Source organism: Macrosteles quadrilineatus, unplaced genomic scaffold (genome assembly GCF_028750875.1).
Source record: "Macrosteles quadrilineatus isolate MER2022 unplaced genomic scaffold, UCM_ALF_1.0 Scaffold_3__2_contigs__length_128488019, whole genome shotgun sequence".
Lineage (NCBI taxonomy): Eukaryota > Metazoa > Arthropoda > Insecta > Hemiptera > Cicadellidae > Macrosteles > Macrosteles quadrilineatus.
This window is the reverse complement of record NW_026542596.1, coordinates 41,960,821-41,980,526: the sequence shown is the minus strand read 5'-3', so window position 1 is coordinate 41,980,526 and position 19,706 is coordinate 41,960,821. Positions and strand designations below refer to the sequence as shown.

Sequence of the window (19,706 nt, the reverse complement as noted above, 5' to 3'; positions counted from 1 at the left end):
AAAATGTTCATAATTTTTTTGTAGCTTTGCCTAGTAGTCAGAAATGTTTTTGCAAAGTTTCAATTCCGTATGTTTTACCATTCTCTTTAAAAAAAATATTAAAGGAAAAAACAAAATGGCGGCTGTTTGAGTAAATAAAGACTTCCGGACTGTTTAAATATGATATTTGGATATGTTTCTTACCCAGGAATAATACCCTAAAATATCCGACACTGATTCTGAAACACCCTGTATAATTATCATTTTCACTGATTATTACAGTCATTGTTGTGTGACTCTACCATTGGTTACAAAACAACTTCAACCATAGGCGCATCTGTTCAAACATTGCAGTGGCCCTCCAACATAACAGCAGAAAATGTTTTTAAGAACTGCTAGTATGTTTTATAACAAACAAACAATTGTTATAATGTTCAAGAACTATAACTAGCCTTTAACTTGTTCACCCAAAAAACTATATAAATAATACTGCCTGTGCACCTTATCTAAACACCGAAACACTCAATGTAAACTGCATTATAAGGCATTGTATGTACAGTAAATTTATTGATAATCTATTATTCGCTTTGCATACTGTTTTACTTCAAGCACTTAAAATTGCTTCAATTTTATGGTCTATTAACAAGTTTGTACTAAGAAATAGGTGAAACCAAGCAATAAGCTATTTAAAGTCGGGACCACGTACGTTTGCAGTTGAGGGAGGAGCCCATTTACCATATGGTTTTGAATGAACTAATGAGAACCGTGCGGTATTGCCAATTCTAATAATACCAGCTGATTTGAAAATATTGCTTAGTATATTTTAATTAGCGTTGTCAACGTGCGATGTGGCAACATCGCACTAGCCTTGTCTTGTGATTGGCTGCTATCAACTGCAAACTTACGTGGTCCCGACTGTAAACACATGGTAACTTAATCTTCCAGGAATTTACCCATTCAAAGAAAATGAATGGGTGAAACATTCGGTTGTAAGATATTTCTAGCGATATGTTATAGGTATATTACTAGATATATTACTATCTAGGTATTTACATGCAACAATAAGCAAATGATACATTCAGTAAATAAATCTGGTCAGTTATTAATATTATATCGACACTTGTTCTATCAGTCTGAGATGAATTTACAAGGGCTGTCCTTATAGTGGTCGTTCAACTACCGTCGCGCCAAAATCCATGTTCTTGCCAAGTATAAAATGCATTCTGTGATTAGATTTCTATCGTCTAAGGCCGATCCTGAAGTCCATCACCCTTGACAGATGAGAATGGAGTTAAGTGTTTGAATATAAAAATGTGTGTAAGGGGTGGAAATATCCCTAAGGCAGTTGTAAGTATTGTAAACTATTTGTAGTGTTTTACATGGTGTAGGGTGGTTGCGGCATCTGTCTTGTCAGAGGCAGTGATCAGGTTAGTTAGGAAGTTAGGGGATTTTGCCTGTGGATCGCATTATGACTGAATGAAAGCAAAGTTTCCTGCACTTAAACCACTATGGGAACTGATCGACACTTGCAATGTGAAGGGGCTTAAATACAGATGAGAAGCCTATGTACTTATCACCCTTCGTTTTGCAAGCCACGTGAAGAACACATGCTCCTAGCATCGTTGTGCAAACGTGCACGGCCTTCTACAAACTCTCTAAGCCACTATGTACATTTTTGACGTCTAAAATGCTTTTCTGATTACACATCTAATTATCATTATCATTCTGAGGTACGCCACCTAGGTTTGTATTAAGCCAAATATGAATGAAGGATGAGTGTAGAATGTTATGAGATAATCTGTGTAGCTTTGTTACTAAGATCAGCTGTTTCATAAGCCAGGATCATTTATTAGGGACAACTGGGTCTAGTTTCGAACCATCAAAAGACTACTGAGTTTTCTTAGGAACAAACCTACGACCTTTTGATTGTTCGGCGAGCAACTTTGATCTGTCAACTGGCAATGGATTTCAATAGGAGTTGACCTCCTTCCAACAGAAATTTGATCATGGAATGTGATTCATACTTCTGTCATATCATGTTTGTCTACTATGAGAGTAATCATTGCATAGGGATAGGAAACAGTTAGAGTAGTAGAGGATGAGATCAAGAGCAAGACATAGGTGTCAGATTTAAAGTAGTTTGGTTGGGATGGGAGCTTGATAGAGACTTAATATAGAAAGCCTTTGTATAATTAGCAAAATAATTCAAGATTTATAAAGAGCTAAATTCAACTTAACATTCAGTTCTGGTATTTCTGATCTTAAGCAGGCTAAGGGCTGATCCCATTGGTTATCACTATGACAAAAGTAGGTATAACAACATACTTGAAATATGTACCCTAAGTTAGAGAAAAGGTAGCTATGTTTGTTAAACATTTACATAACTCAACATGCTACAGTAGGATATAGGTACAAATTAAATGTTTCAGTTGTACGATTCAGTTCTTAAATTAAGATAGGCTTAAGTATATTCAGCTATTCAAGCTTGGGATCAGCAGGTCAGAAGAGATTCAATCTCTTCAGAATAATCGACAGCAAAAATATTTAATTTTTATTTAACTTACTACTGAATATGTAAATGACAGTAAAATTTAGAAAAATCAGCAGGTTATGTTCTACTATTTTTTTCTAAATTCTACTCTCATTAGTAGAAAATCGTCAATTGAATAAGTTATGGAGATAAAATGTTGTGAGTTGAAGACCTGTGATTACGGCACTGATGAGATTAAAATTTAGATTTGGTTATTTATGAAAATGATTAATGCTTTACAACAAACTGAGCTCATCGGTATCATGAGAACAGTGTAAAATGGCATCACAGCAAGACATAAGCTATTTAAATGAATACATGGAGTATGAAATAGATGTGGTCTAGTTTAATTCAGTCACTGGCTTTGACCAGGTTATGTATTAAAATTAAAAACTTATTCATAATTTATAAAATCTCCTGCTTCAATGGGTGAAAGCACTCTAGTAGAAATTGAGATAAAGCATTTTGAGAATCACTACGCCCAGTCAAAGAAAAAATTGAGAACAAAATCTCATTGTCATCGTACACACTATAAACGCACATATAAAAACTAACAAACTAATAAAAATGGTAACTCAATAATACTCAATGGGTCTGACATAAAGATACTACTTAGGCAATGAGGTGTTGGAGTTCTGGTGACTTCTTAAGGTGGACTGTACTGGCAAGTGTGAGTCACCTCTTGAAGTAGACTGTACCATGTGTGTTTCTTGGGAACTTCTGGAAGTATACTGTGCTGCATTGTGTGTATCATGAGGACTTCTTGAAGTAGACTGTACTGGACTCCTTGAAGTGGACTGTACAGGGGAATGTGTGTTGTGCGTCTGGGTTACCTGATCGACTGTACTCGGTTCACAGACTGTATTGCTGGATTGCTCCACAACGTCCGGTGACATTTGCTCGGAGTGGTGCCTGTGATTCTCAGATACAACAGACTCATAGCTCGGTGGAGGGCCATACATCTGGTAATATGCGGAAGGCTTCAGCTTGGCCAGTTGACTAGACACTTCGCCAGGTCTAGAGGATTGCGTCACCTCGCTGGTGCCTTGGACCAGACTGTACGCTGGTGGTGGGTTGGGGAAGCCCACTGGTGTATTTCCTTCATCAAAGATGAATATTATTAATGGTGAATTGAAAAAGGGCTACTTTTTTTTAAAAAAGGACAAACTTTAGCTAGCTTATCTGAGAAATATAGAGCCCAGGGGCTAATAGATAGGCCTACACAACGTAGGACTACAAAACCACAGAGAAGTAAGATACAGAGGACAACCTTGTGCTTTCAGCTCTGGTATGTTCGGGAGGAAATATACTTGTAAAGAGCGAGGAAGAGCCCAAACGGCGAGAACTGTGCAGAAATTCCTATTGCACAGGGTCTTCCTCCACCATGAGCGTTGCAGTACATGAGAGCGAGACGGACGGTGCGGGACTTTGCCCTAGACACCAGCACTCTTGCTAGACACCATTAAATTGTACCATGGAGTGTATCCTCTGGTCCTTACTTCTCTGTGACAAAACATAACACCTGTATTTTGTCCCATTAAATGACTTCTTCAGAGAGTAGACTGAAGACAAATTTGCAAAACAAATCCTGATTATTAGTGAGTAGATGAGGTCTGATCTTGTGTTCAGATGTAAGTATTTAGTACATTACAAGAAAAGTACACAAACTCCGCTGAAGCTGGGAAAACACTATAACAAATTTTATTAGAGATTTTATTATATTTGACTTGGTAGTATGCTGTTCTTTGAATGGGTTTTATTGTGTTTACCCAAGTTTTGCTGGGTTTGCGTCCTATGTTTCTAATGTTCCACAAGAGAACAAGATCAGATTCCAGACCCCTAAAAACTTTGTTATCAAACGGTGATGGAAAATATTCACAATTTTTACATGCTTGTTTTATTTGTTTATTTATTTGTTATGAATTGTGTTGATTTATTGACCAAATCAAAACCGATTTGATTTTCATAGACCAATGTTGATATTTCCAATAGAAAATGGTTACTCACTCTGAGGTTTCCATATCTGCTGCACCACCACAGTGTTGCGGCCGGCGTGGTAGGCTACTCTGGTGGGTGGCGGACGACGCAGCTGTGGTCGGTTGGGTGGAGGGGGTGGCCTTGGGTAGTGGCCTTCGTGTAGCCAGTACCTGTACAATAACGGTAAACCATGAAAACAAATGTGGTTCTTGACAATATAAATAAAAAAAGATATAGTATGGTAGAACCTCGATAACAAGTGTACCATGAGGCTTATCGATTAAGACTTGTAATCAAGATTTACATCTTATATGTAGAGCTTTGCAATAACATGTGATTGGGATATAAATTAAGGGTATTTGAAAATAACTTTTGTTATCAAGGGTTCTGTAATTGAGGTCACTTTGTATATTTGTATCCTAATGGTAATTTTTGTGATGATAGTAACAATATTTCTTGTAGCCTACTGCACAGAAAGCTGTTTTCTAGACATGTTAACCAATGTTGCTCTTCTTAACCAAAGGGTGAAAAAGAACGTGTAGGAGTCCAAAACATACATTTTGTGTCCTTGTAAACTCGTCCACTGATTTTGCTAAAAAAAGTTCTGAGCTTTTTGGGAGCTAACTTGTAAAAGTAACAATATATGCAGCATTTTAATTTTTAGAAGTGTAAAAAATAATGTAGTAGCATTGACTATTGGCTATTGACTATTGGATACAGAAGAAGACATCCCATCTATATGGATCAGCTGTCGCTAATTTTTTACTAAAAACTAATGCAGATGTGTGAGCCAGTCACAGATTGCTCTAGTGTCTAAAACTCTATTTTGTACCTTTTTTTACTAACATATTTACTGGACTAATATGAGGTACAAAATGGCTTTACGTCAACAGTTCAATTGTTGTAAGTAGAACTCACAACATGTTTCGCCTATTCAGTCAATTCCCGCTCTCAGCCAAAGACTACCAGAAAGAATTAAGTATAATTAAGCACATAGCTATTTCCAATGGTTACAAACAGAGCATAATAGATAAACTGGTAACAAAATTGAAAACCAAACCAAAAGCTCCTGTACTAGGGCTAAATGAACCTGAGATGAAATACATCTGCATTGAATACAGCCACTTAGCTCAGAACGGACTCAACAAAGTTTTAAGGAAACACGGGCTTAAATTAACATTTAGAACTACCAATAAAACCAAACAAGCTTTAACAAAAAAAAATGTTGTTGAAAACAAGTTAGACAAGTCTGGAGTTTATAAATTGAAGTGTATGGATTGTCCGGATTTTTATATTGGACAAACAGGCAGATCGTTTACTCAACGACACAAGGAACATCGCCCCGACCCCAGAGCAGACAAACAAAAATCCACTTTCGCCCAACATTTATTAGATAAAAATCACACCATAGATACAATTGACAATAGCCTGGAAATTTTCCATGTTTGTAATCAAGGAAATAAATTGGATTCTCTAGAACAGTTTGAAATTTACAAAAGCTTCCAAGACAGCCACAATAAAAACCATATTTTAAATGACCAGTTAAATTTCAAATCACACTCTATCTTCAATGCCATAATAGCCTAGAACCGTTTGACCTTTGTAGTACAACTACTGATTACGGAGGAGGGGTCGGTGTTACATAATTCCAGCAAGTTCAGTCTGCCTCCGTACCGCGACCGGTAATAGTAGGCCTACTCTATTTGTTAAATGTTTTTGTGCTTAATGTGTGTGTATTTATTTAAATGTTTCTTGACGACTCCATCATGGATGAAGACAAAGCATTCTTGCTAGGATACCACCTGACGATGCCTGAATAGGCGAAACATGTTGTGAGTTCTACTTACTACAATTGAACTGTTGACGTAAAGGTATGTACCTCATATTAGTCTAACAAACAGTTCAGGGGCTAAATCCTGAATTTTAATATTTACTGGGTCATAACAGTTGCTATAGCTCATAATAAGTCATTCCATCAGTTTGACTTGGTAAAAACCATCGTGTAATCGGCAGAAATCAGTAATTTAGATCAGCACAATCTGTAGGTGGCTCACGTCAACTAAGACAAATTTGATCAAAAACCTGGCGACAAATTTTTTAACATGGGGATGGAATGTCTAAAAGGTAGTAGCCTATGACATAAAATGTAGTTCACCACATTGGACAAATGTATCTTCTTAACTATAGGCTAGCCCTAACTACCAAACGCCACTCCTGACTCATTTCCCAAACTCAACTTCTTCTCGATTCTTAAACTTGATATGGTATGAAAATGAGTCTTGTTAAACCCTAGTGGTCAAACCTACTGTTTTGTATTCACAAATTTAAATCATTTTGGTATTGTTAAATAGAGTTTAACTAAAGTCTTTGCAAAATTACAAGGATTGATGATAGTAAATGGTAACTTAAGCTACTGGTCTCTATTTTGTAACCAACCTGTACCACCAGGTTCCCCCAGAGCATAGAAGGAACATGAGGATGACCATGAGCCAGTAGTACCACAACTGGTAGAAGTGAAAGTTGGACGAGATGCAGCATCCGAACGTACAGCAGATCTCATTGCGGGGACAGCTGTACATAGAATGTTGGATAAGTTGCAAAGGTGTTTCTCCACCAACATTCGATACGAGGGGTAACACTGCTTGCCTTTACGAGAGGCAAGTGCTTTAGGAGGGGTAATAGTGCTTGCCTTTACAAGGGGTAATAATGCTTGCCTTTATGAGGCGTAATAGTGCTTGAATTTATGAGGCGTAATAGTGCTTGCATTTATGAGGCGTCGTAATAGTTCTTGCCTTTACGAGGGGTATAATAGTGTTTGCCTTTTTGAGGCGTATTAGTTCTTGCCTTTACAAGGGGTGTAATAGTGTTTGCCTTTACGAGGGGTAATAGTGTTTGCCTTTACAAGGTGTAATAGTGATTCCCATTAAGAGGCGTAATAGTGCTTGGTACGTACATCTTGGTATCACCGGTTTGATTCCAAGTATTGTTTCTATACCCAGATGCAGTTTGACAGTGGGCTATCAATTAATGATGCTCTTATTCAAAAGGTCTATTTTGGATAGTAACAAGACCGATGTAGTAACACTTCGGCCCAGTAACATTTCGGCCAAACTCAAATTTCTTAGAAAAACAGTATCACTTTGTCCCACTCGCTTTTACAGATGATTAAATAAAGTCAAAGTCAAAGTCAAAGTCATCTTTATTGTCACAAAACGTTTTTTTTATGCTCTGGCACAGCCAGACAAAACAGGTGACATTGACAAACTATACTAAAATAAACTAGCTTATATTGGTAAAAATAAATACATAGTAGGTAACAAAACAAACAATTCACATTGATTTATCTTCAAGAAACTGACCAATACTATAATAATTCTTTTCCAATAAAAATTCAAAAATTTTTTCTAATAAGCTAATGGAGTAACATTTCGGCCCGACAAAAAATTTACAAGGGTTGAGGAACGCAGTTCAGGTAGTCAGAGGTACATGACCTGTATACTTTGCAACCACCCTACTCTGCAACCAGGAATGTCGCCCAATCGTCATGGAGTTACTAACCTAACCTAACCTAACCTAACCTAAATCCTCCCAAATAGTTAGTGAAGACCTGTCAAATATTAATTTTGTTGGGACGAAGTGTTACTAGTGGGCAGGTAGAGAGTTGGACCGCAGGCCACATCTGAGGATTTCGGGCCGAAATGTTACTGGGCCGAAGTGTCACTTGGGCCGAAGTGTTACGACACGACAAGACCAGGGTTAGGGCTGTTCCCTTATAAACCGGTTGAAAATGCCAATGGCATAGGAACCCACAAAATAAACGTCACAACCATGTATTCACTGGTTACTTGGAGTAAATACAATGTGTAGATAGTTTTGATATTTTGTAATTCATAAGAGAATTAACTCACAGAAAAATAAATTAAATGACAATAGGCCTATAGTTGAAACAAAATTAAGTCTCTGAGCAAACATTTAATGTGGTATTATTATTTAGCTAACAAATAATTAGCATAAATATATCTTAAAGCAAAACAATTATGTAAATTCATCATTTGACACTACTGGCAATGGTTCGGTCAATAGATTTTGATTCAGGAAAAGTTAAGCTTACTTCAATAATTATTGAAAAACGTATGGGGAATCAGTTTCTGTAATTTGAACGTAGATTCTAATTTGATAGGCCTACTAGAAACATTTTCTTGGTACTGTATAATAATAAATATCTTGGTTAGTAAAAATAGGTTGTATTGTGATTTATACCTAATTAAATTGACTCTCTTAGAGTCTGGCCTAATGACCTGTGGCAACATAAAACAATCAATAACAATGGTAATGAATGATTGAATTTCATTCAAAATACTTGCGTCACTCTAAAGATGAATGACAAGTTACTCTAGTTACGATGCGAAAATGACTAATAGGCCTAAAATAAACAGGTACGCAAATCTAAAATGAGCTTGTGTTCTGTTTACACTCTTTGAAAACAGGTTTGCCAATTATATGTCCCAAACAATCAAGCTGTATTTGTTCATAAAACTTTTCTATAAAATGAATGTTTGCTAGTGGTACCGGTACTTACATGTAATACTTGACGTCTCCATCTATTTCAATTGGACAGTATTTAGCCTCCACCTGTAAAAAAGTTTATGTAAAGAAATCTCCAAACCTCTCATTGATTTTTTTCCGAGGATTTAAAGTTAGGCTATAGGTGTGATTTAACAATAACCAAACTGAACCAAGCTAGCTGAACCTAAACACCGCAGCTCCTAAACCTTACAAAGTCGTGTAAGTTACACCACTTATAACTCAAGAACGGCTTGATCGATTTTAATGATTTATGATTCGTTGGATTCGTCTTTGTCTCGATTAACTAATATATAGGCATATTCTTTTTAGCGAATTTCCCTATAGGGAAGTAGCTATTACCGTAGGTCTCATGGTAAGACTTAGGCCCGTGACCGATTTACTTTTTCATTTTGATGTCCCCAGAGGCCAAAAACACCATTCATTCAAATTTTTATATATGTTTGTATATATATATAGATTTATATATATATATATATATATATGTGTGTGTGTCCGTGAACACGATAACTTGAGTAATTTTTATCCGATTTTGATGAAATTTGGTTTGAAGGTGTAAGGCGGGATAAACTTGAATGAGTTCGCGATCCAGCATGATCGGACCATGGGAACAGGGTTTTATGGGGTAAAAATTGGTTTTTCTCACTTTTGACCCTCAAAACACAAAATTTCCCAATTTTTCTCTAAACCTTCTTAAAGAGCTTAAAAAAACAAACAATTTAGTATATCAAAGTGTTTTTGTGCGGTTACTGGTTACGGAGAAAACTAATAAATGGTAAATTAAAAATTCCCATGTTTTTCTTATAGAGAATATTGTAAAATGTTGTAGTTTGCTTGTTTATGGATTTCTTTCAATCAAACTTGGCAAATATAGGCTATTCATTTTATACTAAGCAATAATTATTTTACTTAAAACACACACTTTATTAGATTCCTTGTAGCAGCAAACCTAGGTACTCGTTAAACCTAATGTTATTTAAATAGATCAATTGAAAATCAATTCAGCCAAATGGAAATTCGCTTGGACAGCAGGTTTGCTGCAGCGGGGGTATTTTATTTAACCTTAGGGCTAAGCCCCACTGGCCTGTAAAGTTGGTAGTTTAAAAAGATTATGAAGCTATTGGAAGAATGTAAATAAACAAATATATTACTGTAATTGAAGTCAGCTGTAAATATTTTAATTGACAGTTCAAAGAGCACAGGATAAGAGGTACAGGTTCTGCTCCCAAGATTTTTTAGTTGATTATGAGAATACCGTAGGCCTACAGTGTTTTATTGGTATATTTTGGTGGAAACAGAAGGATCATTACAATATATAAATGTTTTGTAACTATTTTGGTACCGGTTGTTTTAAAAAATAAATGAAAAAAATTTTATTTATTTTAAAACATTTAGGTGACTATTTACACTATTATTTGTTTTCATTCAATTTATAGGCTAAACTAAATTACAATTATACTACCATTTTTTCCAGATACAGTAGTCGCAGTTAGTCTGGTTAGTTAGACGTACTAACCATCCCCTACGCCAAAGCCATGAAGACAGCGCTGAGGCGCTGAACAACCCCAGAGAGTTTGGGCCCGATGTTTTTGGAAATGAGCAATAAACACTCCCCTCTAAACTCCCCGCCCTAGCGCGGCCGCGCGCCCAGACTAGCTGCGACTACTGAAGCTACTATTCTTCATATTGATGTTTTTTGGTCCAGGATCACTTCTTGAATATTAAAATGGTATAGGATTACCTGTTTCCGTCTGTGATGATAAATTTGTTGTATTGAGCAACCGGTTTCAAGGTTATAACCTCATCATCAGACTCTTGTTATCAATCTTGCGAGATTGTCGAGTCTTGTAACATTTAGAGTCATGACAAAACGTCTGCCCGTGCCGCGTCGTGTGTGGAACAGTTCCCAAATTTATGTTTATCGTTCTCGTCTGTCAATATGTCTTGTGTTTTATTTGTTTAAATGTTAGTGTTTTTGTGTGTTTATATAAGCTACTAGGCTACTTATATTAGCGAATTTCCCTATAGGGAAGTAGCTATTACCGTAGGTGGCGCGGTAAGACCTAGACCCAGGACCGATTTACTTTTTCATTTTGATGTCCCCAGAGGCCAAAAACACCATTCGTTCAAATTTTTATATATGTATAATATATATATAGACTTATATATATATATATACGTCCGTGAACGCGATAACTTGAGTAATTTTTGTCCGATTTTGATGAAATTTGGTTTAATGGTGTAAAGCGGGATAAACTTGAATGAGTTCGCGAACCAGCACAGTCGGACCATGGGAACGGGGCTTTACGGGGGGTTTTATGGGGTAAAAATTGGTTTTTCTCACTTTTGACCCTCAAAACACAAAATTTCCCGATTTCTCTTTAGACCTTTTTAAAGAGCTTAAAAAAACAAATAATTTAGTATATAAAAGTATTTTTGTTCGATTATTAGTAACGGAGAAAATTAAAAAAATTGTAAATTTAAAATTCCCATGTTATTCTTATAAAGAATATTGTAAAATGTTGTAGTTTGCTTGTTTATGGATATATTTTGATCAAACTTGGCAAATATATTTATTTTTTACTAAGCTATCAATATTTTACTCAAAAACACACTTTATTAGTTTCCTTGTAGCAGCAAACCTAGGTACCTACTCGTTAAACCTAATGTTATTAAAATATATTTAACTGAAAATCAATTCAGACAAATGGAAATTCGCTGTGTCGGCAGGTTTGCTGCGGCAGGGGTATTTTATTCTTTTATTTACTTAGACTTATTTACTAAAAATACTTGAAGTCTACTCTTTGTATGCTATTGTAAAATACTTCATTTCACATAACTTTGCACTTCACATTACCTTAGCTTTTTTCACAATTAGAGAAAATGTGTTGTGTTTTTCTACAACACTGCTTTAATTTTACCATGGAGAATATCATAAAACTAAGCTGTAGGCCTACGCAATTCACTTTTGCTTCTAAAATCAATTCAATATTCGTAAGCGTGATATTGGATCATATGTTTAATAGTGTTTATTTTATTTTCTTGTTGAAAGCATATGGTTTATGTTTGTTTATGTTTTTATTGTGATGATTTGAGTTAGTGTTGAGAGATGGCATAAAGATTTAAATGTTCTTTCTTTAACTAGTTTGTTTTATTTTGTGATTATACTACACTGGCGACGAGGATGTCTACAAAGAAGCAGAGGAGTGATAGGATAGTTGAGTAAGAGTCTCACAGTGAGTTGGAGAGGAAAATGGAGAAGTTTGTCTTTGAGAAATACAAATGTGAAGAAACAGCAGAAGAGTTTAATGAACATTTTCAACGTGTTTGTTGGGTGAAAGGGTTGTGGGGTTCAGATGAGCGTAATAAGGAAGCCAGAAAAGACTTACTAACTGGCTTATATGTGGGAAGTGAACCACTCCAGAAGATGCAAAATTATTTCATCCCGAAGAACCTTGATTCTTGTTCTTATGAAGAAATTAAGACTGCATTCTTTACTATGGTCCAAACCAAACTATTTTTGCTGCCCGTTTTAAGTTTGAAAGAGCTGTTAGGAATGAAAGTGAGTCCTTCACAGAATATTTCACCCGGTTGAAGAAATTAAGCAAACACTGTCGGTATGGTCAAGGCTTAGATGAACGGATCTGGGATCGTTTCATCGCAGGGGTATTCAATGAACAATTTGAAGTTGAAGTAAGGCATCGTTTGCCGGATGGTGTAGGAGACTGGTGGCAGAGTAGTCACGGAAGAGAGAGTGTTCCAGCTGGCCAGGTCGATGGAGCGTGCCAGAAACGAGGTGAGTACCTGTTCTACATCGAGTGTATGTTTTGTTAAGAAGCGACAGTCAACTGGTCAAGTGAATAGATGTGAGAACTGTGGCAGATATAGTTGTGTCAAGGAGAAATGTCCAGCAAAAGGCCAGGAGTGTCTAAAATGCCATAAGTTGGGACATTTTGCTAGGGTGTGCAAAAGAAAGTTCCTTTGTCAGTAAAATTGACACTAAGTTGGCCGATGGAGAGCACAGTTCAGATGAGGTGGAATCTGATCTTCATGCTCCTAACAAGGTTTTAAACAGAACTCCACGCGCCTCAATAAGAGTGAATGTTAATGGACTGCCCTGCCTTATGCAATTTGATTCGGTTGCTAGAATTTCTACAATTGGGCAGACATTATGGAAGAAACTCGGTCAGCCCCTGGTTAAACCTCTCTCTGGGTTGACAGGCTATCTTCAAACACCTTTAGCATGTTTGAGCAGATGCTATGTGCCAGTGTGTTTGAATGGGGAGACAAGGAAGTTACCAGCGGCAGTAATGGAAAAAGATGATATTCCATTGTTTGGACTTCTGTGGATGGTATCATTTGGAATGAAACTTCCACCTGAAGTTACTGTTAAATCAAACAATGTAACAAATGAGGATGTAAAACTACTAAATAATAGCTACTCACATGGGTTATTTCCGCTACAAACGCCTTGCATTTGGCTTAACTGATGCTCCAGCAAAATTTCAGCGTTTCATGGAAAATCTGGGACTTAGTGATATCCCTTTGGTTGGGGTGAACATAGATGATATTATTATTATAGTCAGTGGAAGAACGAAAGAAGAGCACCTGAGCAATGTCAGGACAGTGTTGAAACGTCTTGAAGCTGCAGGGATAAAGGCAGAGAAGGAAGAACGTCAATTAGGTCGAAACAGAGTCTACTATTTGGGGCATAAGATTGATCAAGATGGAATACATCCCAAGGAAGCTAAAGTAAAGTCATTAAAGGAAGCGAAGACACCAACAAACAAGAAAGAGTTGTCTAATGATCTTTCGTACTTGTCTCCATTTTATCACAGACGGGAAGGAACTCTCTTCTGTGAAAGGAATTCTGACGTGGGGAAATAGGATAGTAGCTCCACCGATCCTTCCCAGATCATTCCAGAGAGATTCAGATTCCTTCGGGAGTTGTCCTTGAACACTTTCAAATCAAAATTGAAAACATATTTAGTACAAAAATGCCCATATACAGTGGAGGATTTTTTTACATGTCAAAATATTTCTATTTAATTGTGCCTGTATTTATATATTTTATATATTTTTTAATACTAGAACTTATTATATTGATTTATTACATCTAAGTATTCATTTGCTGTATTAATTTATGTATTTTATGACGATTGTTAAAACATTGTGAAATGTCTACAACAATAAATTGATTTGATTTGATTTGATTCAAAAGAAAAGACTACGTGTTTTACATCAAGGACATCCCGGAATTGAAGCAGCTATGAGGAGTCTGTCAAGGTGCTATGTGTGGTGGAGCAAGATTGACGAAGATAGCCTAGAGAGAATTATGTGAAGACTTGCAATGGGTGTCAAATGAACCGTCCAAGAGAACCAGAGGTACCTCTGTACTCGTGGAATGTTCCAGATGGTCCATGGGAACGTGTACACTTGAATTATGCTGGACCGTTTGATGGGTGGTATTGGTTAAGCGTAGATGCGTTTTCTAAATGGCCAGAGATATCAATGGTTAGATCGATTACGGCTGCTAGTACAGTGAACAAGTTACAGGAATGGTTTTCTCGCTATGGAGTTCCTAGGATGATTGTCACGGACAATGGGACACAGTTTACTGCAGAGGTCTTTGGGAAGTTTTGCAAGGATAACACAATCAAACATGTCTGCAGTACACCTTATCATCCGAAGACGAATGGCCAAGTTGAACGGTTCATCAAAACCTTGAAATCGAGATATTTGTCCAGTAAGGGTGACAGGCAAGATCAAACCCAAAAGTTGGCGAAGCTATTGTTTGCATACAGAGACATGCCACAAAAGTCCACGAGCAAACCTCCTTCAGAACTGTTTTTCGGCAAAAGACTTCGATCTCCATTGGACAATTTAAAGCCCACGGTTAAAGATGTGATAACAGAATCAGTTTTTAAACAAAAGTAGTATCACGATGGAAAAAGTAGACATAGGGAATTTCTAGAGGGGGAAGAAGTCTGGGTGCAGAGAGAGAAATAGGTGCCGGCTGGACTCCAGGAGTGATTATACATCATGAACTAGTGAGCTAATCCTACCAAGTACGTGTAGGTGGACTTCTGAAGCGAAAATACGCAGACCAACTACGGAAGAGAAGTGGAGCTTTATCGAAGGGGGAGAAGTGTGATATTGGATCATATGTTAATAGTCTTTATTTTATTGTCTTGTTGAAAGCATATGGTTTATGTTTGTTTATGTTTTTATTGTGATGATTTGAGTTAGTGTTTGAGATGGCATAAAGATTTAAATGTTCTTTCTTTAACTAGTTTGTTTTGTTTTGTGATGAATACAATGAATTTATTTGGCCAATCAACAACAACATTGTTACAGGCTATGTCTATGTGATAATAGGCTACTATAGTAAGTAAGTATATTCCTTTACTTAATTGTCAGTGTGTAAATTAATGCAAATACAATGAACTAAGGAACTAGTAAAATAAGGGGGCCTGTTTCATAAAACCCCTGTAATACAGTGCCTTTATTACAGGACTTTTAAATTTAAATTTACAATCCTGTAAAATTATGTTTCATAAAAAATAATTTTAACTTAGTCTTGTAAAATAACCTGTAATATTACCTGTTTTATATTATACCCCTATTTTAACTCACAGCTGTGTGGATGTTAAGAGGAATTGTTATGTTACTGCCATTGATTGTGTGTGAGTTGTTCTAAAATTCAATGATGGCTAAATGCACAGAAAAATACCCCTGGCGCAGCCAGCCAGTAGATTATATAGGAGTTTCAATTAGCGTGATTGGACTTTTACTAGTGAAATATTTCCATTAACAAATCATATTTATTCCCTATTCAAGTAACATTAGAGTTACCCTAAGTTAGACTTCAATGAGGAATTAGGTTTGCAGTTACATGATAGGGAAAAGTGTCTTTACCCAAAAATCAATACTTAGGCCTATTAACATTCAATATTTGTATTAGGCTAATGATTTCAATATTTTCCTATCAAACTAATATTCCTTTCAATAGTAGGCTAAACAAAAATATTATTAGGTTAAACTAAACTAACTAACCGAATAAAATGGGCCTAATCGATATATCGAATAATCTAATATCGATATTTTTTCATTCGTAGGATGTAAACTAAAGTTTGTGCAGACTAGGCTAAATTATGGACATTATCAAAAATTGAAATGTTTGCTTCCTAACCCGTCCAAACATTTGCCGAAACAACCTTGGTATGTTTGGCTAAAATATATTCAATCATTATCGAATTATAGTGTTAAAAGGTTGGCGAATGAAAATATCGATCGATATATCAATTAACTTATTCGATATATCGTTTGGTTAGTTAGGTAAGGTTAAGCTACGGTACTGTAATCTAACTAACCAAACGATATATCGAATTAAACAATCGAATAATCAATATTACTCATTCGGTTGTTTGTGCCAACAGATATGGAAGTGTACCCAAAAGGTTTGCATTGAAGTCGATCCCAAAGAGCTTCGCGAATTTTCAGGGAGTGAAAAGCTGTTTCTCATAAAAAGAGATGCAAACCTTAGAGGAAAAAATAATTTATTTTGAGAAGCTATTCCACGAAGTACCCAGCCTTAAAGAGAATTAAGTTTAGCTGGTGGTTATTGTAAGCCAGGGTTGCCACCTGTCCCGATTTTGGTTCCTTATGCCCGTATTCAACCCGATACAGTCCTATGTTAATGCGGGGGGAGGGGGGTCCCCGATTTTTCCCTAACCTAAGGTTGCAACCATGGCCTAAGCCTAGTTTCAAAGTAAATAACACCTTGAAACCAAGACCTAAGCTAGGCTATATTATTTTTTTACCTTGCTTCCATGGGAAAATCTCCACTGAACGTCATCCATTTGTATGACAAACTCTTTAGGCCTAAGTTATTTTAACCTCAATAGAGTAACCGACCAGGAATAGGAAATAATAATGTTAGGTTAAGTTACATTGGTGAACAACTACTAACCATGACTCCAAGTAAAACAAGAATTACTATGTTAAGTAGGAGGTCCATAGCAGGTAGTAAAATGTATTGTAACACTTCACAGCTCTCTGGTATAAAATAGTTATGCTACCAACGAATTTCACAAAAGATATTCACAAATATTTGCCTCTACACAGTGAAACTTCGTAAAAGATTTTATTATTGATTGATATGTTCCGCCATGTCGTCTGCAACAGTTTAGACAATCACTTCACACTTCAGCCACAGGACAAGAGGAAGAGGACAGACGGTATTTACTCAGGGGAGGTATATGAGCTTACGATGACAGCTGTGGGCTTCTCATTAGCTGAGGGAACACTATTGTTATTTTCCCATAAAAACCCCATAAAACAACGAAAAATATGATTTTATAAAAAAACCCGGTTTTGATTTAACATAGTATGTTATGGTCCTTACAATTGTGATAGTTTTTATTTGTTTTTTTTTAATTTTGATTTTTAAATGGGATTTCCCCATAAAACCCCATAAAATAACGGAAAAATAGGATTTACCAAAAAATGGCCCAAACGATTTTGATAAAAATTTAGTATGTTATAGTCCATTATATTCTAAACAAAATGGTACAATTCCCATTCCTGTAAAAACTACGGTTCAAAAGTTATTGTAAATTATGTTATTTTCTCCATAAAATAACGGAAAATCGGATTTCCCCCAAAAATGGCCCGAACAATTTTGATAAAAATTTAGTATGTTATAGTCCTTAAATTCTGAAAAAAATTGTACAATCCCATTTCCGTATATTTACTCTCACCGCTTACACATGATAAAGGTTGTTATAAACTTATGGGAGAAAGTATGTGTCAGAATGCTGATACCGTTTATATTATTAAGTCATTATACAATTTTAATTGAGCAATTTCTAGTTTTATTTAAGGACTATAACATTAATGAACATAATTATTTGTTCTATTAATAAACTTTTGTTATATTATTTCATTACCAGCAAGTTTGGTTAGTTTGGTTAGGTTATGATAGTAGTTTTATAATTTAAAAAATATAAAATTGAATTTGATGCATTTATAATTTCATTTTATGAACAGAACTATTTTTGCTATTAGTAAACCTTCATTGCCAAAATGCTCTCTACTACAGCGCTGTTCACGGAGGAATTTTGAACTAATGCCTCAATCGTACCTCCCCTAAGTCAGACCCGAGGACAGACAGTTTTTTAATTTGTTCTCATATTGACAAAATGCATTTTAGCTAACTGGGTAAATTATACAAATTTTAATTTTTTTTTATTAATGACACAGTATGTCCGATACCATTTTATCCGATACGCATTATTCATGCCAATACCAGGATAGGTCCAATGGCGTCTACAATAATATTAAAATCAGCATTCAACACAACAGCTTCAAAACATAAATACTTCTATACTAATGTCAACATCTCGTAGGGTCAACAAAGAAAATGCATTTTAAGATGACACCGGTATACCGGTATACTATTTGTATTGGGGATTTGTATAATCAATGTATACAGGGTGTTTCCGAATTGTCTGGACATATTTTGTAGACTTGTTCCCTGGGCTAAGACAAACATAAAACACCATATAAGTATGTGTCTAAAGTGCCTAGATATGTGTCTAAAGTGTCTGTCGGTCTGTTTGGGAATTTTTATAAATTATTTTATATCTTGGGCATTTTTCAAGATAGAGATTTAAAATTTGGTATGAATGTGTAGTTCTGAAAGTAAAAAGGAACTGTGAAAATTTCGTTCCAATATCTCAAGCCGTTTTAATATGGCGGCCAATTAAAATCTTTAATGCCAAATTTCACAAATTAATGGCCACTCCAATCATCATCAGACCTAATAGGCAAATAATCAGGGGTATTGGTATCAAGTAATCACTTGAACCACGCTGAACCAGGGTCTCCCTCTAGACTGAGACTGGGTCGCTGTCAAGGCGCCACCACGTCGGCGACTGACTAACGACTAACTACTAGAAGGCTAGAAGGTCAATCAAATTGTTTTAGTTAGTAGAGTTTTTTTAGCGAATTTCCCTATAGGGAAGTAGCTATTACCATAGATAAAACATACTCCTCAAGGAGCATGTATCCTAACTCCTTGAGGAGTATGTTTTATCCATGCTATTACCGTAGGTCTCATGGTAAGACCTAGGCCCGGGACCGATTTACTTTTTCATTTTGATGTCCCCAGAGGCCAAAACACCATTCGTTAAAATTTTTAAAATCTGTAAACATGATAACTTGAGTAATTTTTGTCTGATTTTGATGAAATTTGGTATTAAGGGGTAAAGCGGGATAAACTTAAATGAATTCGCGAACCTGCATGATCGGAATGGGAACGTGGTTTTACGGGGGGTTTTAAGGGGGGAAAATAGTTTTTTTCTTTTTTGACCCTTAAAACATAAAATTTATCAATTTTTCTCCAGACCTTTTTAAAGAGCTTAAAAAAAACAAATAATTTAGTATACCAAAGTGTCTTAGGACAGCGATTGGTTACGGAGAAAATTTAAAAAAATTGTAAATTTAAAATTCCCATGTTATTCTTATATGGAGTTAATATTGTAAAAAATGATGTAGTTGGCTTGTTTATGGATATATTTTGACGAAACTTGGCAGATTTATTTATTTCATACTATGCTATTGATATTTTAAT

At 35.9% G+C, this 19,706-nt stretch overlaps 1 protein-coding gene across 2 annotated transcripts; it reads right to left on the bottom strand.

The window, feature by feature from the left end:
- Positions 1 to 244: 244 nt before the first annotated feature.
- Positions 245 to 17,215, bottom strand: LOC128991123 (vesicular, overexpressed in cancer, prosurvival protein 1-like). 2 transcript variants are annotated; one of them, XM_054413871.1, is made up of 5 exons: positions 16,894 to 17,215; positions 9,066 to 9,118; positions 6,923 to 7,057; positions 4,517 to 4,656; positions 245 to 3,608 (listed from the first exon to the last, which is right to left on the bottom strand). In XM_054413871.1, the coding sequence occupies exons 1-5, from the start codon at positions 16,930 to 16,932 to the stop codon at positions 3,118 to 3,120; spliced, it is 858 nt and encodes a 285-aa protein (XP_054269846.1). In that variant the 5' UTR covers positions 16,933 to 17,215; the 3' UTR covers positions 245 to 3,117. The 2 variants fall into 2 exon arrangements, with proteins under 2 accessions (XP_054269846.1, XP_054269845.1); XM_054413870.1 differs by having other exon boundaries at positions 17,043 to 17,215.
- Between the last annotated feature and the right edge of the window lie 2,491 nt (positions 17,216 to 19,706).

What these genes read in the sequence shown, in the direction of transcription:
- LOC128991123 (XM_054413870.1), bottom strand. Translation starts at nt 17,090, where the DNA reads ATGGACCTCCTACTTAACATAGTAATTCTTGTTTTACTTGGAGTCATG. An exon ending in GGGGGAACCTGGTGGTACAG is followed by an intron (nt 4,657 to 6,922) that starts GTTGGTTACAAA and finishes GTTATTGTACAG; the next exon opens with GTACTGGCTACACGAAGGCC. An exon ending in GCAGATATGGAAACCTCAGA is followed by an intron (nt 3,609 to 4,516) that starts GTGAGTAACCAT and finishes TCTTTGATGAAG; the next exon opens with GAAATACACCAGTGGGCTTC.